General features: G+C 38.1%; 1 protein-coding gene across 5 annotated transcripts in view; it reads left to right on the top strand.

Moving 5' to 3' along the window:
* Positions 1 to 25,938, top strand: part of HOOK3 (hook microtubule tethering protein 3) — a 129,041-nt gene that overhangs the window by 60,439 nt on the left and 42,664 nt on the right. For all 5 annotated transcript variants that reach the window (XM_060136287.1, XM_060136286.1, XM_060136288.1 and 2 more), the window contains 6 exons: positions 2,399 to 2,509; positions 3,267 to 3,354; positions 9,587 to 9,656; positions 12,974 to 13,114; positions 17,468 to 17,555; positions 22,212 to 22,246. In XM_060136287.1, the coding sequence (XP_059992270.1) occupies positions 2,399 to 2,509; positions 3,267 to 3,354; positions 9,587 to 9,656; positions 12,974 to 13,114; positions 17,468 to 17,555; positions 22,212 to 22,246 (533 nt within the window). The remainder of the gene's footprint in view (positions 1 to 2,398; positions 2,510 to 3,266; positions 3,355 to 9,586; positions 9,657 to 12,973; positions 13,115 to 17,467; positions 17,556 to 22,211; positions 22,247 to 25,938) is intronic.

Here is a 25,938-nt window from a genome sequence, read left to right as displayed (position 1 = left end):
GCTCATTTATGTGATTAAATTGGTTTTTATATGTTGGTTTTACAATCTTGCCAAATTCCCATATTATTTCTAATAATGTCTATTAGTTCTTTTGGCAGAAGTCATATTTTGTACAAATAAAAGCCATTTTGTTTCTTTCTATGGCATACCCTTTTTTTCTTCTTAATCAACATGTCTGACCTTTAGTACAGCCTTTAATAGAAGCAATAATAATAGGCAACGATTTTTTGTTGATTTCATACACAGTGCTTTAAATGTTTTACCAGTATATTGTAAGGATTGCTATAGGTTTTGTAGCCACCTTTCATTAGGATAACAAAATTTCATTGTATTCCTAATTTGCACAGGTGTTTATCTTAAATGAATGTTGAATTTAATCAGCTACACCTATTGAGAGACTCCTATGCTGCTTCTTCTTTCTATTAATCTGATGAATTATATTAATGGATTTCTATGTTTAAACCATCCTTGCATTCCTGAGATAAACTTAGTTTAGTCATAGCAGATTTATTTGTGGTTTCACATAGTTAAATTTGCTTTGTTCATTTTACTTGGAATATTTTGCCTCTATGATTTGTCTACTTAAAGTTTTCTATCTCGTGCTTTCCTTGTCTTCTGATTTTGGCATCAAAATTGTACTAGCTTACGGGCTTCCCTGGTGGCGCAGTGGTTGAGAGTCCACCTGCCGATGCAGGGGACACGGGTTCGTGCCCTGGTCCGGGAAGAGCCCACATGCCACAGAGCAGCTAGGCCCGTGAGCCATGGCCACTGAGCCTGCGCGTCCAGAGCCTGTGCTTCGCAATGGGAGAGGCCACAACAGTGAGAGGCCCGCGTACCGCAAAAAAAAAAAAAAAAATTGTACTAGCTTAATATAATAAATTAGAGAAGTTTTAGTAGAGCAACCCTGTACACCATGAATGTCTGGCAAGTTTTTTTTGGTGAATACATTTTTCCCCAACATTTCATTATGAAAATTTTCAACATATAACAAAGTTGGACTGAGAAATTACCAAAAATAAATGTAGCCCAAAGAAACTATAAATGTGATTAAAGGGTATAAAATTAAAATAAGAAATGATTTAATTAGAGTTTCAGAGGAAAGAATGGAAAGAATTGTAGGACATTATTTGAAGGAAAGAATGGCTGAATATTTTTCAGAATTGATGAAGGACATCAGATTTAGTATTAACAGTGAATTACAAACAGAATAAATAAAAAAGAAATCTGCACTTACAATTATTGTAGTGTAATACAGTAATTCTCTATCTGTTTCTGATCTGGAGCTTAATATATTTTATTTTTCAGTATAATATTTTTCTTTCTGCAGTTTCTCTTTGGGTGCTCTTTCAAACCTGCTTGATCATATTTGGTGGTCTTTTATTCCTTTTATAATTTAGATTTCTTTATTTAAAAGTATTAAACCTAGGATTTTATGTCTGGTAACTCCAATTTGAAATCCTTAGAGGTCTTATTCTACTATTTTATTGTTGTTAGTGCTGTTAATGTTTTTCTGCTGACTGTTGTTCATAGTGTATTATTTCTTTAAGACTTTTGTAATTTTAGATTTTGCTCTGTCATTTGGCTCATCTTTACCTTTGGGAATACTGGGGACCTGGTTGAGGTTGTGTTCCTCCAGACAATGTATGTTTTTCTTATGCCAGATTTTCCACGGCATTACCAATCAGGACGACTTTAAATTAATTGCTTGCCTTAGGATTTGCCAGTCAAGGCATGTGGTAAAAATTCAAGCATAAATCCATGCATTTGCAGGCTGTGGTTACACATTTTCAAGTTACACTTTTTAAAGCCCAGAACACTCACTTTAAGATGGGCAAGTTTCCTTATTGATTTTGCCAGCTGATGGATTTTTTTTTCCTAACCTACCTGTTTACAGACTCACCACCTTTTATTAGAGTCCAAGGTAGTTTAACAGCAGCCTGCCTCCCGATAGTTTTAAAGGCCTGGGTTCCTGGTATTGCCAGGTGGCATCTCACACTGCCCATAGCATCCTCACAAACTTCCTGCTCCACTTTTAACCCCTGAGGATTTCCCTTACTTTGTTATAAGCCTGGCGAGGCAGTTGTATTCTTTCCCCCTAGCATTTCTTTTGCTTCATGCTAAAAGGGTTCCCAGACTGCAGTTTCCTGTGTTACAGGAAGTGGAAGTCCTGTAGGTTTTCACAGTTTTGAACATTTGTTCCTCTGGATGATCTGGTTTTAGAACCCATAGTATCTGGGCAGATTTTTGTACCTGGTTCTCTCCATTGGGTTAGGCTCCCGTATCATGTGTATTTTTTTGAGTATTTTTTGGGGAGAGACTTTTCATAGATCTGTAGAAGAAAATAATAATGATTTCTAATGTTTCAAATTATAAAAATTAATGGTACCTTTCTATACAGGTAGTAGAACTGCAAAATAGATTATCTGAAGAATCGAAGAAAGCAGATAAATTAGATTTTGAATATAAGCGGCTAAAAGAAAAGGTTGACAGTCTTCAAAAAGAAAAGGATGTGAGTATATATATTAGGTATTTTGGTTTTGAGCAGTGCTGAGGTTAAGAAAATGATATTTAATTCATGTTTTGCCTACATTAATTTCTGCTTCTATTTATAAATTTGAAAATTTGAGATCTTTTTTTTAATTATAAAAGATTTACATTTGTGTTTCAGAAATAGATCTAAAATAAAAGATTGCTATTCTAATTTCTTTTTAATATATTTAACTTTTCTACCACTGTTGCTTCTTTTCCTTCGTCTTGTGAATTTCTAGAAATTTATGTAGCTTTTCTGTTTTCTATATGAAGACACAATTCTTTTTGTTGTTCAGGATATTTTGAAGCTTTTTAAAATATTTTTACTTTGTCGTGATTTATGAATATACATGATTTATGAATATTTCAGCATATTTTGAAGCTTTTTTTAAAAATACTTTTACTTTGTCATGACTTGTGCTGTTTTATCTTTTATGTTTCATGAAAAGAAAGTTATTTACATAATAAGGTACTCATTGTTAACGATGGAGTAGGTGGTTTTGTTTCTTATGATTAACTGATAGGATCCTGCCTTGCACGTAGTAGATACTCAATATTGTCAAACGGGAAAAAAATCGTGTAATCGTTTCCTTCTGTGATCTTTCTGTAGAAGGTCAAAAGGTGTAACATGTCCATGTTCACCACTGTTTATCATTCTATTAGGTAAGGCAAAGACCACTGATGAGTAAACTCGTAAAGCTTGAAGCTAACTTTCCTCATTCTTAATGTCCCTCCAGAGGTTAAGAACAGAAAGGGATTCTCTGAAGGAAACCATCGAAGAGCTTCGTTGTGTTCAGGCTCAAGAAGGGCAACTCACAACTCAAGGTAGCAACATTTCAGTAGCCCAAGCAAGGTTACTTATTTCTGATAGTATCAGGAAAAATATTAGATTCATTTTAAGATGATTGCGCCAAAGACGAGAACTTGAATTTGGTAAAGAGGCCATGAGAGTGATACAGATTTTGAACTGTTACCCGATTTTATGACTGTAGTTATGGGACTGGATTTACTTGCCTACTTTTTAATTTTAATTAAATTTAAATGTTTGGGTTTTATTAAATCAAAAGCATAAACATTTGTTAAATCATCTCTGTTAATAATACACCTGAAAAGTTTTTAGTGACCTCTTTAGAAGTGTATCAGACTTTATACATCAGTGATTCTTCTCGGCTGAGATGTGAGGTGGGTATCAATTCACTAAGGGACTTATCATCCAAAGTAGAAACCTTCTCCTTCTCACAGGAAAGGAGCAGCACTTAGCTGAGGGTTTACCTTCTACCACTCGAGGGATGCAGGACCTGGTTGCTGACTTACAGAGCTTCACCCTCTGTTCACTCCCACTCCAACTACCAACCCTTGGCTTTTCAGTTACCTGAGACTAGAATTTTTCTTTTCCTCTGACTACAGCCTCCTTTTCCCCTCCTCACTCCTTCTACCAAACCTGCTCATTTGCTCCATCCACCTTCAGCCCCCTCTGTAGTCTCTGCTGATCGTCTACTGATCACCACCTTTTCCAGCTCACCCAGCCTGCATACCAGCCATTTCAACTGTGTTCTCATCACCACTGTCTTTCCTTATCCTCTTGACTTATTTCAAGCCCTAATTAGTTTTATTCTGTACTCCAGATTACCAAGGCCAGCTAAAAAAAAATTATGTATCTTTCTGGTTTTTTCCTTTTCTTTTTTGTTTACTGAGGTATAATTGACATATAATATTATACTCTTAGTTTCACATGTACAATATGATTCGATATTTGTATGTATTGCAAAATGGTCACTATAGTAAGTCTAGTTAGCTAACATCTGTCCCCATACATAGTTGAAAAACATTTTTTTCTTGTGATAACTTTTAAGATCTACTCTCTTAGTGACTTTCAAATATACAATACTGTATTATTATGTACACCATGCTATACATTACATCCACGTGACTTATTTTATACCTGGAAGTTCGGACCTTTTGACCCCCTTCACCCATTTAGCCCACCCCCACCCCCCAGCTCTCTTCTCCATAGCGGCTGCACCGATTTACGTTCTCATCAGCTGGGCGCAAGGGCTCCCTTTTCTCCACATACTCACCAACACTTGTTATTTCTGGTCTCTTTAATAATAGCTGTTCTAACAAGTGTGAGGTGATAGCTCATTGTGGTTTTGATTTGTATTTCCCTGGTGATTAGTGATATTGAGCCTTTTTCATGTACCTGTTGGCTATTTGTATGTCTTCTTTGGGAAAATGTCTATTCAGATCCTTTGCCCATTTTTAATTGGATTGTTTGGGTTTTTTTGCTATTGAGATATATGAGTTCTTTATATATTTTGGATATTAACCCCTGATCAGATAACTGACTTGCAAATATTTTCTTCCATTTTGTAAGTTGCCTTTTCATTTTTTTCACGGTTTCCTGTGCTGTGCAGAAGCTTTTTAGTTTGAGGTAGTTCCACTTGTTTATTTTTGCTTTTGAGAAAATTATACATCTTTCTTGACTGTCCTCACCAAAAGACAAATTATTTCTGATCATAATTGGATCCTTGTTGCTGCTTGGTAGTTCTTTCATGTATCTCTAGTCAATTCTACATGAGTTTTCCCAAAATTTTGAGACTCTAGCCTTGAACCTTAATGCTTTAATTCTTAGGTCCTGTATCATCAAGAAAAGGGAGGCCATCTTATGTAAGCTTTCACGTGTTTCTTTATTACCTTTAAACCTTATTCGTGTATATATCCTTTTTTTCTTTTAATATTTATTTATTTGGTTGCACCAGGTCTTAGTGGCAGCAGGCAGGCTCCTTAATTGTGGCATGCAAACTCTTAGTTGTGGCATGCATGTGGGATCTAGTTCCTTGGCCAGGGATCAAACCCGGGCCCCCTGCATTGGGAGCACAGAGTCTTAACCACTGTGCCACCAGGGGAGTCCCTCATGTATATATCCTTGAGCTAGCATTTTTGCTCTGAAAATTTACCCTATGAACTAAAACATCATTTATAATAGTGAAATTTAGAACCAACATAAAAGTTCAGCAGTACAGGAATGGCATTCTCATTCAACTGTATACTTTAGAGCCATTAAAAAGAATGAAGTATATCTTATATATGCCTGCCGTGGAGGGCTGGGTATGTTGTATCATTAAGTTGAAAAAGTAGGTGGCACCATTCATGATAAACATTCTTTTTTCAAAAATTTTTTTTAATTGAAGTATGGTTAATTTACAATGTTGTGTTAGTTTCTGGTGGACAGCAAAGTGATTCATTTATACATTTATGTACATTCTCTTTTGTATTCTTTTCCATTATGGTTTATTACAAGATATTGAATGTACTTCCCTGTGCTATACAGCAGGACCTTGTTGTTTATCTGTTTTATACACAGTAGCTTGCATCTGCCAATCCCAAACTCCTAATTTATCACTGCCCCCCACTCTCCCCTTTGTTAACCATAAGTTCGTTCTCTAAGTCTGTGAGTCTGTTTCTGTTTTGTAAATGTCATGATAAACACTCTTAGCAATCTAGGAATAGAAGGAAACTTCTACAGCCTAGTAAAGGATGTCTCTGAAAACCCTACAGCTGACCTCATACTTAATGATGAAAGACTAAATGCTTTTCCCTAAGATCAGGAACAAGGCAAGGCTGTTCAGTCTTGCCGCTTCTATTCAACATGGAGGTTCTAGCCAGTGCAGTCAGGCAAGAAAAAGAAATAAAGGGCATCCAGAAAGGAAAAGAGGATGTAAAAAATCATAGATCTGATAAATGAGTTCAGCAAGGTCTCAATATACAAGGTCAGTATACAAATACCAATTATATTTCTATGTAGTACTAGTATACAATCTGAAAATGAAATTATAATAGTATGATAAAGAATAAACTGCTTAGAGATAGGTTTAACAAAGAAATGCAAGATTTCTACACTGAAAACTATGAATCATTACTAAGATAAATTAAAGATCTAAATAAATGTAAAGACATTCCACATTCAGATGTTGGAAAAAGCACTGTAGTTAAGACTACAGTTCTCTTCATATTGGTCTAAAGATTCAATGCAATCCCAATCAAATTCTCAGCAGACTTTTTTGTAGAAATTGACAAGCTGATTCTACAATTTATATAAAAAAACGAAGGAGCCACTATATAACCAAAACAATAATCTTAAAAAATAAAAAGTTGGAGAACTTATACATTCTGATTTCAAAAGTTACTATAAAACTACTGTAATTGAACAGCATGAAACTCACATATGGAAAGACATAGAGATCAGTGTAGTATGTACCACATTAATAGAATGAAGGGGAAAAAAACCACATGATCATCTCAACTGATGCAGAAAAGGCAACTGACAAAATCCAACACCCTTTCATCATAAAAAACTCAATAAACTAGGAGGAGAACTAGAAAGGAAACTTCTACAACTTGATAAAGGCCATATGAAAAACCCACAGCTAACTTCATACACAGTGGTGAAAGACCGAAAGCTTTTCCTCTAAGATCAGGAATAAGACAATGATGCCTGCAACCAGCCCTTCTATACTTCTGTTCAATGTAGTATAGGATCTTCTAGCCAGAGCAATTAGACAAAGAAAAAAATATCTAAATTGGAAAGGAAGTACTAAAATCATCTCTGTTTGCAGATGACGTGATCTTATATGTTGAAACCCTTTAAAAATTACACACACACACACAAAAACTCTGAGAACTAATAAAATGAATTCAGCAAATTTACAGGATATAAAATCAACCCACAAAAATGAGTTACGTTTCTATACGCTAACAATGAACAATATGAAAAGTAAATTAAGAAAACAATCGAATTTACAATAGGATTAAAAAGAATAAAATACTTGGGAATAAATCTAACCAGGGAGACACTTGTACCTTGAAAACTACAAAGCACTGCTGAAAGAAATTAAAGAAAACCTAAATGGGAAGATATCGCATGTTCATTTAAGGCTTAATATTGTTAAGATGACAGTACTACCAAAAACAATCTACAGGCGGCTTCCCTGGTGGCACAGTGGTTAAGAATCCGCCTGCCAATGCAGGGGACACGGGTTCGAGCCCTGGTCTGGGAAGATCCCATGTTCCGCGGAGCAAGTAAGCCCGTGAGCCACAACTACTGAGCCCACGCTCTAGAGCCTGTGAGCCACAACTACTGAAGCCTGTGCGTCTAGAGCCCATACTCTGCAACAAGAAAAGCTACCGAAATGAGAAGCCCGCGCACCGCAACCAAGAGTAGCCCCCGCTCACTGCAACTAGAGAAAGCCTGAGCGCGGCAATGAAGACCCAACGCAGCCAAAAATAAATAACATAAATAAATTTATATTAAGACAACCCTACAGATTCAGTGCAGTCCTTATCAAAATACCAACAGCATTTTTTGCAGAAATAGAAAAACCCAGACTAAAATTTATATGGAATCTCAAGGGATCCCGAATAGCCAAAACAATCTTGAAAAAGAAAAAAAAAATAGCTTGAGCACTCATACTTCCTGATTTCAAAACTTAGTATAAAGTTAGAGTAATCAAAACAGTATGTGTAGGTATAAGGACAGATATATAGGCCAATGGAGTAGAATAGAGAGCCTAGCAATAAACCCTCCCATATGCAATAAATTGATTTTCAACGAGAGTGTCAAGACCACTTAGTGGGGGAAAGGAAAGTCTTTCAAACAGATTGTGCTGGGAAAGCTGTGTGTCCACATCCAAAAGCATGAAGTTGGACCCTTACACCATATACAAAAAAGGAACTCAAAATGGATTAGAGACCTAAATGTAAGAGCTAAAGCTATAAAATTTTTAAAAAACATAGAGGAAAATCATCATGATGTTGGATTTGGCAGTGATTCCTTGGAATTGATACCAAAAGCACAGGCAACAAAAATAATGGGTAAATTGGACTTCAACAAAATTAAAAACTTTTGTGTTTCAAAGAACACTTATCAACATAGTGAAAAGGCAACCCACAAGATGGGAGAAAATATCTGCAAATCATTTATCTGATAGATGATTGATGTCAAGAGTGTATAAAGAACTTCTACAATTCAACAACAAAAAGAAACTGCAAAAGTCCTTTGCAGTTCACGGACAAGCAAAGGACTTGAATAGACATTTCTCCAAAGAAGATATACAAATGTCCAGTAAGCACATGAAACAGTGCTCAACATCATTAGTCAGTAGAGAAATGCAAAGCAAAACCACAGTGAGATACCACTTCACACCCATTAGGATGGCTACTATCAAAAAAGAAGAAAGAAAGGAAAGTGACAAGTGTTGGTGAGGGTGTGGAGAAGTCGGAGCCCTCCTGCCTTGCTGGTGGGAACGTAAAATGGGTCAGCCACTGCGGAAGAGTTTGGTGGTTCTTTAAAAAGTTACCATATGATCCAGAAATTCCATTCCTAAGTGTATATACAAAAGAATCAAAGCAAGGACTCAACCACATCCTGGTATACCAATGTTCATAGCAGCATTATTCACAATAGCCAAGAGGTGGGAACAACCCATGTGTCCATAGACAGATACATGGATAAAGAAAATGTGATATGTATGTATAATGGGATATTATTTGGCCATATAAAGAGATGAAGTTGTGATAAATGGTGCAACATAGATGAATATTGAAAACATTATGTTAGGTGAAGTGAGCCGGACACAAAAGGACAAATACTGGTGTGAGGCGTCTAGAATGGGCAAATTCATTTAGACAGACAGAAGTTGGGATTAAAGTTACGAGGAGCTGAGGGAGAAAGTAATGGGGAGTTACTGCTTAATGGTTCCAGAATTTACGTTTTGAGTGATGAAGGAGTTTGGGAATAGATAGTAGTGATGGTTCCACAACATAGTGCCTTAGCGCCAACATGGGACTTAGTGCCACTCAGTTGTACCCTTAAAAAGTGTTAAAATGATATAATAATAATGTTGTAAGGCAATCATGTAAGGCAAGTGTGACATGGTTTTTTACTTGAATTAAAGATTTTAGCTGTTAAAATTAATGCTCAAAGTAGGAGTTCATATAGGAACTAAAGGAGGTAGCTGTGCCCTCTCTTAACCTTGCACCCATGATTGTTTGTTTACAGGGTTAATGCCTCTGGGAAGTCAGGAATCTTCAGATAGTCTGGCAGCAGAGATCGTCACACCTGAAATCAGGTAAGGAGATGGTGAAGGTCACAGCCACACTGCACAATATTCTTGGAGAAAACGTACTACTCTGTAGTATAGAGGACCAGTTCCTTTTCTTTATCGCTAACACTTTCAACACGAACTCAAGGTTAGATGTCCATGATTTAGGATGTTAGGGGCTTTCTTCAGCTGTCCCCACAGAGACTTGATTTCTCTCTTTGGGAGGACAGTGTCTCACATATACTCAGTAAACTAATATATCTGTGCTTGGGCATCCTCAGCAGACATTTAGCAGTGAAACCACGTGGCCCAAAGACAAAGGTTATGCTTAGCCATCAGCCTGCAAAATAATTAGTCCCGGGCTTCCCTGGTGGCGCAGTGGTTGAGAGTCCGCCTGCCGATGCAGGGGACACGGGTTCGTGCCCTGGTCCGGGAGGATCCCACATGCCGTGGAGCGGCTGGGCCCATGAGCCATGGCCACTGAGCCTGTGCATCCAGAGCCACAACAGTGAGAGGCCCGCATACAGAAAAAAAAAAAAATTAGTCTCTAAGATTTATTACTCAAGTACAGGGAATGGTCTGGGAAAGACAGAATGTACAGACAGGAGGAAGCATCTCCTCATCTCTACTACTCTTCCCTCAATAGTAACTTACATTTGTATTTAGTCATAGCATTTTAAATATTCCATTTATTTCAATATATGCCTGGCTTTATGTTTAAGAATGAAAAATTGATAGGGAGGCACCAGCTGTCCATCAGAAGGTGAATGAGTAATCCTGAATATTGCTTTTACCTTGTTGGGGCTAATTTGCCCCCTTTTTAAATTGACACTAGCCTTGATCCTTCATAACATCGTTGGAGGTATTAACTAAAATAATGGTTGTGTAAAAGTTTTATAAACTGTGAAAGTTGCAATAGGCATTGAAATAATTATTGAATAAATGAAGACAAAGGTTTTTGTTGTCGGCATTTGTTTAAGAAGGACAGACAAAAGGTGTATAATGGAACACCAATTCTGGAAGCATCTTGTATACCTTTTACTTTTCTGCCATCTGACATGGTACTTTATTATTGGACCAATAAAATTTGTTGAATGAATAAATACACTTATTTTTATGAATATTTATAAATAAATGGTTATGTCCAAAAAACAAATTTTGAGGAAGCTTATAGGTAATGCAGTTAGATTTTTAAGTTCTGAGACAAAAGAACAATGATAAAAATTCAACAAATAAAATGGTTTTTATTGAGTATTACGCAATACAAATTAAAATATTCTCCGTGGGGCTTCCCTGGTGGCGCAGTGGTTGAGAGTCCGCCTGCCGATGCAGGGGAGACGGGTTCGTGCCCCGGTCCGGGAAGATCCCACATGCCGTGGAGCGGCTGGGCCCATGAGCCATGGCCACTGAGCCTGCGCATCCGGAGCCTGTGCTCCGCAACGGGAGAGGCCACAACAATGAGAGGCCCGCGTACCGCAAAAAAAAAAAAAAAAAAAAAAAAAATTCTCTGTGTCTAGAATATGTCTAGAAGAGCTATCAAGAAAATGAAATAGTACAAAGGATGAAATTTCTCAATGTATTATCATAGACAATGGGTCAGTATTCTTGATGCATAATGAAGTTTGCTCTTCCAGTTTGCAAAAATCTGTTAAAAGTGATGATTTTCACTGATGTTAAGGGTGTGGAGAAATTGGAAACCTCTTAAACTAGGAGTAAAAGATTAAAGTGATACAATCTTTTTCAAGTGAGATATAATTGACATATAACTGTGTAACAACTTTAGGTATACAACATAATGATTTGCTATGTGTGTATGTTGTGAAATGATTACCGTATTAAGTCTAGTTAATATACATCACCACACATAATTACCAAAAATTTTTTTTTCTTGTGGTTGTACAACTTTTCTTTTGAGCAGTTTGGCAGAATGTGTATGTTGTCTAAAAAATGTGCCTATCTTTTGACAGAAAAATTACTTGTCTGAGAATTAATTCTGAGGAAATACCCAAGGATATACACAAAAGGATATTTATAAAGCTGATCATTAATAACATGTTAAAGTTCAAAATTGGTAATAATCTAAATGCCCAATAATTGGGCATGAATTAAATAATGATCATCTATATACTTTAACATGTCATTTAAAATATTAAAGTATAAAATTTAATGCTATGAAAAGATTGTGAAAAGTTAAGTGTAAATAGCAGATACCAGTGTAACAGGTACTGTGAGATTCATTTTTACGTGTTTGCATGTTTGTACGTATGCATAAAGTTAGAAGGCTGTATTTCAACAGTAATTATTTTGCACTGCAGGGTTATGGAGGGTTTGTATTTTCTTCTCATTTATCTTTTTTTCACCCTACAATGAGCTTGTTTTACTTTGTAATTGACAAATATGTTGAAGTCTTTTTTTTCAATTTACAAAATATATCAAGTTCTGTGTAACTGCTTGAGTTGGGTTACAGATTTGACTCTCATCTTTTCAATAGAAAAAGTTAAAGTACTTTATAAGGTTTACAGTGTTTACAAAATAAGAGCAGAATGTTTTTTTTTGTGTTTGATATTTCGCTTTTGTTTTTTCTTTTTCCATGAGAAGCACAGTTTTTCATAGCATCTGGTATGGATAGTAATATCTTCTTCATGCGGCCCTCTAGAGATGACCCTCTCTAACATAAAGGACGAATTCTATCTTCAAGACGTATATCTTCAATGATATCGTCATGTGAATTAATGTTCAATTACATCATCCCTGCAGTATTCACAGTGGCAATTTTTGTGTGGCTCTTGCTTTTAGCAGTCCTCAGTGTAAGCATCTGGCATCACGCAAAGAGCCCCAAACAATGCAGTCTAGTAACCTGGCTCTGATAATCTGTCTTGTTACAAGACTACAGGTTTACCGTATCTACAGGAATGGATGGACTGCATGTCTTGAAGGCATTCTTCGTTGAATGTTACATCTTGCCACCAAATTATTGGTAATGTAAGAGCATAGCATTAGAGATGATGTTTTGTTGACGAGAACCAAAGAACAAATACCATAGGTGCATTCACAGCTTAAGTGCTTAAATCATTCACAGCTTAAATGCTTAAATCAGAAAGGAAAGAGGATTTTGAAACCTCATTCATTACAAGTCATGCTATATGGGGATTCTGTTATCTTCAGATTGTCCATTCTAAAAAGAAAGTGCTTAAGACCTGAAATGTAATGTCTCAGCCAGTTATAACAGGAGCTAAATTTTTTCCAGGTACTTTGTTTTTCATTTCTGTTCTATGTATTAAATCTATAACAGTGCATAGCTGGATTTTGATAACTACGTTAATCTGTTTTTCTTCTGCTCTCAGGGAGAAACTTATTCGTCTTCAGCATGAGAATAAGATGTTAAAAATTAACCAAGAGGGTTCAGACAATGAAAAAATCGCCTTATTGCAGAGCCTTCTAGATGATGCCAGCCTACGCAAGAATGAACTGGAGACAGAGAACAGGTAGGAGGCACGTGGCAGCAGCTTAGACACCGGTTTTCTCTATTTACCTTGATTTTGATTCCCTTAAACAAAGGTTTGAGTTGTGGTTTGAAAAGTGAAAGTGTGTTATTCCATTTCATTTCAAGAGTACTTTTTTCCACTTTTCCACTTACGGGCAAATTTGCCCAAAAGTATAGTCTCTCTGTAATAGCATTCCCGTCTTTAGCTCTTCTCTTCTGGCAAAATGATACCAAAGTCCTACCATTTTCCCTTTTTAATCACTAATTAAAACTAGAGGATTAAAAAAAGTCACGATTTATTCACAGCCTTTCGAGACAATTTTACTTCATAGTCATGCTTATATTAGTAGAGTTTACCCTGTTTTTACAAGCTAATGTTTCAAAGAATTGACTGGTATGAGGAAAACAGTAGGATCCATCATGATTCAATTGATAGGGCTTTTTTTTTTAATCTGTTATTTCTTGTGACTCTGATAGGAAGTCATCCATTTTATGAACAATTCAATTATTTTGAGAGTTTAGAATCTGCAAATTTAACAAAACATCACTTTTCTGCTTGTAAGTTTTAAGAGTGTTGCAGGAGGCAGTTTGTCCAAACTACTTTTAAACCAGTAGCTTGCACTGGCAAGGGCTACTTTTATATTTTATTGTGACAATCCTCTCATTCTTTTCCTTTTTGGAAATGTTTCTTAAATACCAGACATATGATGTCTTTTCTTTTTCTTAGAGCTGTGATATTCTGTCATTTGTGAGGGATTTGACAATTTTATAAATAGTTTCACAGTTTATGTGATATTACAGATTCTTTGCTTATTCTGCCTGATTGATTTGGCATTTCCCAGGTGTGAGTCAGTCTTGAGAGTCAAAATTGTTACGATAGTTTTACATATCCTACCCTTCTTCCCGTAACTTTAATTTTTAAAGCTGCTGAGGGAGATCAGCACACTGTAAATACCAGGGTGATTATTAGAGCATAATTAAGCATAAACGTAAGGAGACATTTTTATATCATTTCTTAGGAGCATAGATAATGAATACTTTTTTAAAATACTTAGAAAAAGTGGAAAAAGAGAAGGAGGAGGAATGGGAATTGTAGAAAACAGCAGGCAGTCATGCAGAGCCCATGGTGAGGGTACCTTGAGTTACCCCCTTCATCCTTGGCCTCCACTGTCTTTTAGCATCTTAGTGGGGAGAGCCTTCTCCCAACACTAATTTCTTATCAGTGAATCAATACCTACAACGTTTTCTGTAACACTTTGCCTTGTTTGTCACAGACCTTACAGCTATTACTCTTTCTCCTTCAAAATAGAACAGCTAGCTATCATTCGTAGAGGACTTGTGCATGTAGATGACTGGTTACCTCCTAAATCCCTGTTATTCACAGCTGTGTTTGTTTATTAAATTACAACACTGATGATAACTTACCTTTAGATTATAGCCATCTGTGGGTATTATGATCTGTAACAGTAATACTAGTAATACGAGCAGCTAACATTTATTAAACTGCTGTTCCAAACATGTTCCAGCGTTGTTCCAAACATTGTGCTAAGTGTTTTAAACATGCGGTCTTACTTTATTAAAGTTTTACACATGTAGGAATTTGGGCTGAGACCCAGGCTACCAGACTCCAAAGCCTCTACTTAACCTCTTTCTTGCCAGTGTATCTTCTGCCACATTTATAAAACGTTTTTTTCCCTGTCTTCTCCTCACAGGATGCTTTACTCTTAAGTGAGTTATCATAAGTTTGTTCTTACTGAGTTTAGTAAGTGTTTACATTACCTGGTCTGTACCTTAACCTCTTACTCTTTGACAGCACTGGGTTAGCACCAAGAAAGCAGAGTTTCAGTTCTACTTAGTCTCATAACTGTACGACCTTAAATACTATTTGCTCACCACCATATGTCACCTTAGAAGGAGAGGTTTGTAGTAAACCTCCAAAATCCTTTCCAGTTAGTTTTCCCAACAAGTTGGTATTTGTTAAAATCTGTAACACCTGTTGAACTCAAGCAATGTAAGGAGAGGCATGAAGGGTCGAGAGAGGAGCCGTACTGGAACGGCTTGGGGAGCTCTCTGGAAGCACGTGTGATCTCCTTCCCTTCCCTCTCAGAGTAGGTTGTGATCTCAAGCTCACCCTCTCCCTACACCCCCTTGACAACTATATGTAATTAGACTTGGATTAAAATGTTGATTAACTAAACCCTTGAAGGGGGAGAAAGAAAGTAGAGGCATTTATAGAGTACCTGCTATGTGCACTCCCTTTATATATTATCTTACTTAGTTTTCTAAACAACCCCATGAGGTCAGCATTATAATCCTCATTTATTTTGTAGTTGAAATATTTTCGTATATATTTAGATATATTTTTATAGGTTCATACATGTGTGTGTACATGTATGCTCCATGCCTTAATCGATATGTTAGACTATGTTTTATGACATTTATGATGGCCTCCACCTAGTAACAATATTTTTTGACTGATTAATTTCAAAAATGTCTAAGATGGATAGTTGAAATAGCCTTATAGTTTGATATATTTTTCATATTGCTTCCTGAGAAGATTAAACAAAGTTACAGTCAGCAACGTACTTATGTACCTCTGTTCCATATTGAATATGAGTTTTCAGATAATTCTTTCACTGAGTGAAAAAACAGATTCCTTTGTGTGAAAAACATCAGTTATTATTATAGATTTATTGCCTTTTTACTGTGATTCTCACTAAATTATAGAACCTAGAGGTTTACAGTAAGAATTTCTTGTCACTTGTTGAGTAAAAAAAATTTCTTGCTGAACTTCTTGGCTATTTGGATTCTAAATATTCATTGCCCTGTTTTGTCCTTAACTGGGAGCAATCTGGCTTTTACTCAAGTACTCACTAGCCAGTCCAGTGGGAGCAGTTAGGACTTTATCTCTCCTCGCCTCTTTACTGTTTTCATTGTGGATCGTTTCCCCTTCCGCAGACTTGTTCTCAGTTTCAGGAACAGCCCTCGCTTGTGTCTCTCCCAGTCCTTGGATTGCTGTCCAGGGCGAGGCTCCTCTTTCAGCCCTTTGCTTGGTGGTCTGCCGTGGCCCCTCTTGTTCCTCCTCCGAGCTGGTTCACATTCTTTCTGGCCACTGTTACTCATGCTCGTGGCTTCAGTCATCGCCGAACGGCTCTTGGGTCTGGAGGGTCGGCTTAGCCCTCCCGCTGGGCTTCAGGTGCAGGTGTCCAGCTGTTCGACAGGCATCTCTCATCACTTCATTTTCGACAAATACCACATGAAGTCCTTTGTGCTCCCTTCTCAGCCTGATCCTCCTGTATTCCCTTTCTCAGTAAATGGTCCTTGGTAGCTCAGACCGGACTGCTAAGTTACTTTTTGCTCCTTGTATTCCTTTGCATTTTCCGTGCACCCCGCCTCTGCCCCCTTTGTTTTAGGGGGAGGCGTGATCACTGTGCCGGCCCCGGTGGGGCTTCCCAGACGGTCTCCTCCACTTTCACACCAGCGGGATCTTTCTGAAACACTATCTGATCCTTCCACATCGTCCAAGACCTACTGGTCCCCTGAATGTTGCATCCTAATGATCTAGAGAATTTATGGGGATTGAGCTCCAGAATCAGCATTTTTAAAGGCTGGCTGGGCTATTCCCATCCCAACAAAATGTTAGGCCCGATTATAGGATAAATAAAAATACATTTGCATTTCTCAGAGGGGTGTCCCAGCCTCTCCTTTTCTCCTCTGGTTTCATCTCCAGCCTTCCTTCGCCTCATAACTTGGTCTTCAGCCATACAGTTCCTGAACTCTTCGTACCCGCTCCCTTTCTGTGTGCTTTGGACATGCTGAATTCTCGGTCTTGAATCCCCTTTCCACCCTTAACCACATAAGCGTTTTACTTACTGTCTGGTCTCCATTCAAGTGAAGCCCAGCTCCTCCACGCAGTTAGGTGCAGTCCTAGCTTCTCTGAGCAGCCGTCGCTCCTGTGTGTACCTCTGTGTGCTGTGTTGAAGTATTTAGCTCGTATTTTATTTCTTTACATTTTGTCTCCCCACTAAATTCGAGTGCAAGGGTCTGCTAGCACTATGCTGAGTGTGGTGCCTGACACTCAGTTTGAACAAACCTATAGTGAAGTGAATTTCAGATAAATATATGTGTATAAATATACCAGCTCAACAAAATGTGTCCACCAAAACACTGCATTGGATATCATTATAGACATTTTAAGCAATACAAAAAACAACCAGAAAAGTGAGCTACTACGACTATAACATGAGACTTTGTTTTTCTCATTATACTGTTTCTCGAACCAATGTGAAAACCTAAGGCAAAAGGCATTAAGTTTAGTCAGAACTTGGAAAATTAATGTACCTTTGATTTCTAGGCTGGTGAATCAAAGACTTCTAGAAGTACAGTCACAAGTCGAAGAATTGCAAAAATCTTTACAGGATCAAGGCTCAAAGGCAGAAGATGTAAGTCTTAATATGTACCAGTGATGGTCCAACAGTTTCATAAAGTTAAGAAAAGCTATAACTTTTATTTGATGGTCTAAATCAAAATAATTGTAATTATAGTGGTTATAGAAAAGAAACAGTGTTTTCCTTTTACTAACATTCCTTATAAAAAGGACCAGACAGTACTTTATTGTCTCTTTCAGATTCATCCTGCTGGGAATTAGAAGTTCACTTGTAGTTATCAGCTGAAGAATTAATTGGGGTTTTATGTTTTACATGTGCTCACCTCAGTATTAAGAGTATAGGTTTTTCCCTCTGGTCAAAAAAAAAAAAAAATGCTGATAGAAACTTAGCATGTTCAAGTAGCAATGTTTGTTGTAAAATTGATTTTAAGAAAATAATGCCGGGCTTCCCTGGTGGCGCAGTGGTTGAGAGTCCGCCTGCCGATGCAGGGGACACAGGTTTGTGCCCCAGTCCGGGAAGATCCCACATGCCGCGGAGCGGCTGGGCCTGTGAGCCATGGCCACTGAGTCTGCGCGTCCGGAGCCTGTGCTCTGCAACAGGAGAGCCCACAACAGTGAGAGGCCCGCGTACCGCAAAAAAAAAAAGAAAATAATGCCATTTCTAAAATGCTACCATCTCTAGGTTTATGAATCCCGCTTTCTCGCCCTGCCCCTCCCGCCACACAGATACACGCACACACTCACACGCACATTGTCACACACACACACACACACACACACACACTCCCCTGCCCCCGCTTGTGCGCACGCGCTCTCTCTCTCTCTCTCTCTCTCTCAAATATAAGCTCACTGCCCTATTTTAATATTCCCTTAGCACTCTGCCCCTCTGCCCTAGCCCTGCGTGCTTGGCGGGCACTCACCTAGAAAAGAGTAAGTGTGCCGAGACGGCAACAGGGTCCTCCCCACCTCGCCATGCTCACCGCCCCACACAGTGAGCTGGGGCAGCTCATAGTAGTCAGGCTCTGATGCAGGCGTAAATCAATCGTGTTTTGCAAATCCCTTACATTTAATGAGCGGTATACACTAGAGCTGCTCCTGTAAAAGGGCTCAAAACCAGTGTGAAGAGGGGATAACAACTGAAGTTTAACCTTTGCTTCAGTCAGTTGATAACTTTTTTCCTTTTGCCAGAGTAACTCTGGCTTTTGAGTATAAACCTATTTGGTTGTTTTCATTGTTAGAGTCATTTGGGGCACTCAGCGTCAAAACTGTAGATACATCTAGTTCCATCCAGCCTTAGTAACGTAAGAGGGTGTAAAAACAAAACAGCATATTACTTAAAACCTGAGAGTGTGAGGTATAAAAAGCTCACTGGTGACCTAATTTTATGAGTTTCTTATGCACCCATCTGGCTTATGTTGGCAGCGTGCTCTCTGAGATGATGGGCTGTAATTTATCCTCTGATGTGGTGGTAGTTCTTCTTAGATCCCCACATTGATTCCCAGTTCCTAAAATTCTCACCAACATTTAAACCACATCATCCCCTTATTAAAATGGAACTAGTTTGAAATACCATGGTTTACTTTCAAGCATGCCTTTATCCAGAATGCTAAATCACAAGCAAAACCACCATTCGTGTATGAAAATACTAGTAAAACTAAGAGGGTCTTAGCAGTGAACCAAAGCGGGTAACATTTCTTAGTTCAGTGAAATCACTAGGTCCCTTAAACTGAGGTAAATGTAGACTTTGTTTTGGTCTCGAAAACTTTGAGGAGACTTTCTGTTGATTTGTTATGGTAGAGAGGGGAAGGGTGTGCAGATCCTAGGAAGTAAAAATGGCGAAACATCAGTATCCACTCAACCTTAGTGTTAGACTCTAATAACCATTATACTTGCTGTTCTTATATTTAAACATACAGAAAGGTATTTATTCTGTAAAACATTTTTTTACATAACCTGATTAGATATCACTGTGGCTATCAAATCTAATTAAATATGCTGTGTGTCATTGCTTTAAGAGGCCATATTTCAGAAATGAGTTCCCAGGCCTAAAAGTGCTATTTGCATAAATTAGTCAATTTATTTGACTGCTCAGATGCTGAGATGTGTTGCTCTAAATTCTTGAAAATTCTCTCAGAGCTGTTTTCTCTATAAAGATTCAGATAGAAACTTGCCTCATTCTGAAGGCGGGCTCAGCATAATGTGGAGAAAAGTGTGAACCACGACGTGTGGTTCTTCCCACGGCAGGTGTTCAATGTTGTTGTCGCCTCTCTTTTCACCCAACCTACAGTGTTGCTTCTCAGGAATATGTAATGCACAGAGCAGCCTGCCAAATGGAATTGATCCTCTCTAAAGAACAACGTAATTTCTGCCCATTTCTGTTATCAAAAGCACAGTCCTTTCATGTGACCTTAAGTCAGAGTAGCGTGATTTGCACATTTTTATTATTATTTTTATGTCATTTATTTTTAGCATGGAAGCAGAAAAGCATTGTTATATCCAGGCATATGGATAATTTGAGCTAGCCACAGTGTATAAAACTCCAGAGAACAAGACAGGATGAGGAGACCATAGAAGAAAGAAAAATGTACATTTTTGAAAAAAAATGCGTGTCTTTTACTTCTGTTCATGAATTACTAAATCGTTCCTTCTATTGGCTGCTGTGTTTGCTTCATACTAATATGTCCTCTCTGTCTCTTGGCATGGTTTCTGCTCAAGGCTATTGTAAGTATGGCTTCTATTCATTTCTATATATTGAAGAGTTTTTTGATTTATACATTATCTGCCATCATAGTTGATGTGGTTGAAATTTTAAATTAACAGGAGTTTTATGCAAAAGGAATATACCAACATTACTTATAGGTTTATGCTCTTTACAATTAAGATACTTAAAGGATATCAAAAACCTAACCGGTCAGGCTAAAAGGAACTCTGCTCCTTTTTTTTCCCATCCCGCTCCTACCCCCATTGTTATAACTAGTTTGTTTTTATCAAGTATTTTGAAGCTAGCTTGCTGTCACAGTCTGGCCTCCTGATGCCACATTTTATGAGTAACAGTCTTCCACTGGAGAGGCTTCACTGGAGGTGAAGACTGTGCATAGACTCCGGGGTCTGGCAGGCCTGGGTTTTAATTTGGGATCTGCCTCTGGAGAGCCCCTGAATGTCTCCCCAGCCTCACCTCCCTCAGCCATGAGATGGGGCTGGTATCACTCACGGTTGTGAGGTTGACATGAGACAGTGCACATGATAAACTTGAGTGAGTGCCTGGCATATTAACTGCTCATTACATAATCATTTTATTATATATTATCTCAGATTTAAAAATTAATTTTGCTTAGAGCCTAATCAAGACAGAAATGCACAATTAAAGCTAAGGTGTTTTTTAAAGTATTTTCATTTTACCCTCTGTACTGGAGAAGGAATGAGCAGTAATCAGAATTCAACAGGGTTGAGACTTGCCTGGTGGCACAGTGGTTGAGAGTCCACCTGCCAATGCAGGGGACACGGGTTCAAGCCCTGGTCCGGGAAGATCCCACAGGCCGCGGAGCAACTAAGCCCGTGTGCCACAGCTACTGAGCCTGCGCTCTAGAGCCCGCGAGCCACAGCTACTGAAGCCCACACACCTAGAGCCCATGCTCCGCAACAAGAGAAACCACCGCAGTGAGAAGCCCGCATGCAGCAACGAAGACCCAATGCAGCCAAAAATAAATAAATTTATTAAAAAATAAAAAGTCAACAGGGTCATCATCTTTCTCTATGTTTGGGGGAAGCAGTGGTAGAGGACATTGTGGTCCACTAACCTAGCTGTAGTTGACATACTCAGCAAAAAAGTGCATTTGAATATTCCAGAGCTGTGTCAGAATGGGCTCGAATAAGCGATGACAGTAATCACTATCAAGTCAGGGGACTGAAAATGGAAGAGCCCGGTGTGACGGGTATGTTCCCCTCCGTGCTGCTCTTGACTGATGGGACAGTTTGTTTCCTAAGTCTGTATTATTTGGGTTTGGCTGACTTAATTATGTAACTATTTATCTCATCGTGAACTGTTTCACAGAATTCATTAGTAATGTGTACCCTACAAGCGTTGAGTTTAATTATGAAACCTGGTGGTCCTGTATGGAATGCCGTTATTCTTTGTTCATTTTAGGTCAGTTCTGATCTCCTGCTTCTCAGGAGACTCTTTTTTTAAATACCCAGTCAAAGCTGCATTCTCCAACATATTAAATGCTGTGCATATCCCATCTTTCACGTTCCTATCCTGTCACATAAACTATTTGCAACCTGTGCATATCAGAAACTTCTGATTAATTCAGTAAGTGTTTACGGAAGTTGATCCCATGATGCAAGGAAAATATAGCAGATAAAAAGTGTCTTAGGGACCGTCTATTATTATTAGAGTTCTACTTGCCTATTGCATCCAGGAATATTAGGTCTGTACATAAGTGGCTTTTTTATTCATTTCCCTGACTATAAATAGAGAATTCAGACATACAGTTTATGGGTATTTTATACTGATCGTTTTTATCACTTATAGACTGCTGTCTCCCTTATCAAAGAGAAATAAACTTGGGTACATTGTGTATTTTCAGCTCTTTGACCAGAGAACTTACTGAGGGCTCACTCAGTTATTTACTACTGTATTCTTAATTTTTTTAAATTAGCTTATTAATTAAAATGTTAAGTAATAAACTATTTTTTTATTTTCCATTTTCAGTCAGTTCTTCTAAAAAAGAAGCTTGAAGAACATCTGTAAGTATAAAAGCTTATTGAGGCTCATTGTTACATTGTCCAGTGAAACATCAGTGTTTTGTGTTGGTGGTTACAGAGTATCTAGGCAGTGGCATGGGTGGCCCTGAAGGTATAGAAGATTATAGGAGACATTAATAGTATCTAAAGGGTCATCTTCACCCCAGGTCCTCAAATCAAAACAATTACTGTGTTAGAACTGTTTTCTCAAAAGTGAGATTCCAGGGTTTTATGTCTTCACGATAGTATTTAATGATCCCAGTTAGGAGTTTGGGACCCTCTGGATGAGCAGTCAGAAACGTTTTCTATAAGGAACAGAGAGTAGTTGCTTTAGGCTTTGCAGACAGTGGTCTGTGTCACAACCACTTAGCTCTGAGGTTCGAGAGCGGCCACAGGCAGTATGTAAACCAGAGCTGTGACTGTCCCAACCAAGCTTTCTATGCAGGAACGGGCCGCGGGCTGAATTTTCCAGCTCTAGAGTCTGGCCAGCTGAAGCTTCCTTTTTATGTAAATGTTTTAAAGTATTATTAAGCTTATCAGTAGCAGCTTTTCAAACATTTCCTTGAATTGCAGACATACCTGAACATGACTTTTTGATCTAAAAGATTAAATTTTTAAATATTACAGTTGTTTTCTCATGAAGAAGAAACCTTCTTCCATATCTGAGGTTGACAATGTTAGGAGTGTTTTGTAATTTTTCTTGCACCCAGTAACTGCTGTAACCCTTCCTATCACTTCCTGGAAAAACTCTGTCCTTGCAGACATTGAGTGTGGGTGCCCATGGATTGCCAGCCTGGTGGAGCGTTACAGGGTTAGACTGTGGTAAACAGTCATCCTGGGTACCATAGTGGCCACAGTCTGGCAGTTTGCTGCGTGCTATCCTAATTTCTTTCTTTCTCTTTCCTCATTTCTTTCTTTCTTTCTTTCCTTTCTTATATGGGAAAGTGAGACGCTCCTAGGGCAAGTCTATCACTGGGCAGGTTCTTAAAATACTAGAACAGCACCTGTCACCTTCCAGCCACTGTGAGGTTACCTGCAGTGAGAATTTAGTGTTGAATTCTGTCCTTTTTTCATTTCCCATCCCTTAATTGCAGATAATAGAATACCTGTGGTTTCATAAAACTACTGTCTGACCATTGTTCTGTGTTCATTTACATGGTAAAAATCTTCATCAAAAAGAATTTATTAGTGAAGATGAGGCCTGTATTAGTTTCCTGTGGTTGCCATAACAAATTACCACAAACTGCAAGGCTAAAAACAACAAATTTATTCTCTAACAGTTCTTGAGGCTAGAAGTCTGAAATCAGGGTATCAGCAGGATTGGTTCTTTCTAGAAGTTCTAATGGAGAATCTGTTCCATGTACCCCTCTACTAGCTTCTGGTGGCTGCCAGCAACCCTGGTGTTCCTTGGTGTATAGATGCAACCTCTCTCTCCATCTTCACGTGGCCTTCTTATAAGGACACCAGTAATTGGATTAGGGCCCACCCTGATCCAGTATGACCTCATCTTAACTAAGTACATCTGCAAAGACCTTATTTCCAGATAGTGTCACATTCACAGGTTCTGGGGTTTAGGACCTCACCATATCTTTTTCAGAGACACAGTTCAGCCTACCACAGAGCCCACAGACATCTCAAAAGATGAATGACCGTGCAGATTTAACACTACAACAAGACTATTTTACACACAACAAATTGGTAAAATTTAAGAATCAGACATACTAAGTATTGCCAGAGATGTTGAGTGCTGGTAACTGTCATCCACTGCTGGTAGGGATATACATCAGTTTATTCAGTAAACTGCAACATGCATATATTCTGTGACCCATTGATTCTACGTTTCTGTGTATACCCTAGATTCCCAGAGACGCTGTGGTCCATGTTTACCAGGAGACATTCAGAAGAAAGTGTGAAAGAACATTGGGGTTTTGGGTTTTTTTTTGTCAGTTTCAAACATTTATTTTTAAAAAGTGACTATAAGGTAGTTTATTTAGTTATTATTCATTTCCCTCTGATGACTTTTTGTTGTTGTTGTAGGCGGTGGTTGTGTGCATTGTAGGATATTTAGCAGTATCTCTTTCCTCTCCCCACTAGAAGCCAGTAACACCCTCCTAAGTTGTGACAATCAAAATTATCTCTAGACAGCCCCAAGAGGGCAAAATTGTCCCCAGTTGAAAAGCTCTGTACTTTGAGGTCCCTACCAAATGTCTCAGTTTCAGTGAGAACACAACTCTGACTAGTTGGAACTCAAATGTGTGGACTTTTGGGATTTTTCCCTCTCAGAGCCCCAGTAATTTTTCATTCTTCTGTAGTTGTCCCTTGACAAACCTCGTGGTGTCCATTCCTAGAAACATGCAATTTAGTATTAATCCAAACACTTACGCGCACCCATATGCCAATTTATGGTGATCTTTTCTTACATAGCTCTTTCATCTCTTACTCTGTGCTCCAAAAATTCTAGCCGCATCTGCCTCCCCACGTTCTAACCTCTTTGTCCTCATCTCAGGGGGATGGGCACACCCTTCCTGTGATCTCCTCCTGACTGCAGACAGAAAGCCAGAGAGATCATAGGGGTTCCCACTCTGGTTTTCTTTCTCTGAGGATCAGAATCTTGTACTGCTTACTGTCCATCTTCTGAAACAGTTGTTTTACATAGTTTGCCCAGCTTCCTACTTGTTATTAGCAGGAGAGCAAGTCCAGTAACAGTTATCCATACCTTCATGGCCAGAAGTAGAAACAACATAGGAGCTCAAGAGCACTGGGTAATGTCTGGACACACTTCTTTCCTCACAAGTTGTGTGTTTAACAAGAAAGAACATTGTTTTTAATCACAGAAAAGCAGAAACAATACAAATATCACCAACTGTAAAATGATAAATAGATTGGGATATATTCAAACAATAGAACACTGTACAGCAATAAAAAGGTATAAACCAGGGCTAACACATGAGCATAAATGAATCTCAAGAACAGCATGTTAAGTAAAAAATGGAGGTCACAGAACAGTACATACAGTATAATTAATGTGTAAAGTAAAAATAGGGCAAAATTAAGCAATGTGTAGTGTTCAGGAATATACACAGAGGCCCATCACAAAAATCATGAGAATGGTTAAAATTCTTGATTTTGGTTACCACTGGGAAAGAGATAGGAACACATGGCATTTTTAAGGTTCTGGGATAATTTTTATTTCTTAACCTTTTTCTTCACTGGGCTTAGTTTTTCTTATTTAAACTGTATATATTTATTTTGTGTAACATATGTCTGCATGTGTGTGTGTGTGTGTATACCCTCAACAAAGATTTATTAAAGTATTATGCATAGAAAAGACCAGAAATAGATATAACAAAGTACTCTATTTTTTCTTCGTGTTTTTCTGTATTTTCCAATTTTTGCAGCCTTTTTTCCCTCTCATATTACAGAGTGCCGCACTAAATAGTATAGAGAATTACACATTATGTAAATACTAGGAAAAAACTTCTGTTCATTCATTCTTTTACTTTTATATTGGAATATACCTTACAATAAAGTATACAAATCCTGAGTTCCTAGGTCTACAGCTTGATGAGTGTTTTCCTACATAGGCAGGTAGCCCAGATCAATAGCATGTTTCCAGCAACACCCCAGGATTCTTTGTTCTCTCTTTTAATTAATTGATTACATCCCCAGACTAGCCACTGCTGATCTCTTATCAC

Source organism: Lagenorhynchus albirostris, chromosome 21, assembly GCF_949774975.1.
Source record: "Lagenorhynchus albirostris chromosome 21, mLagAlb1.1, whole genome shotgun sequence".
In the NCBI taxonomy this organism is placed as follows: Eukaryota; Metazoa; Chordata; class Mammalia; order Artiodactyla; family Delphinidae; genus Lagenorhynchus; species Lagenorhynchus albirostris.
Note: the sequence above shows the minus strand (reverse complement) of the source record. Positions and strands in the feature narration are given on the sequence as shown.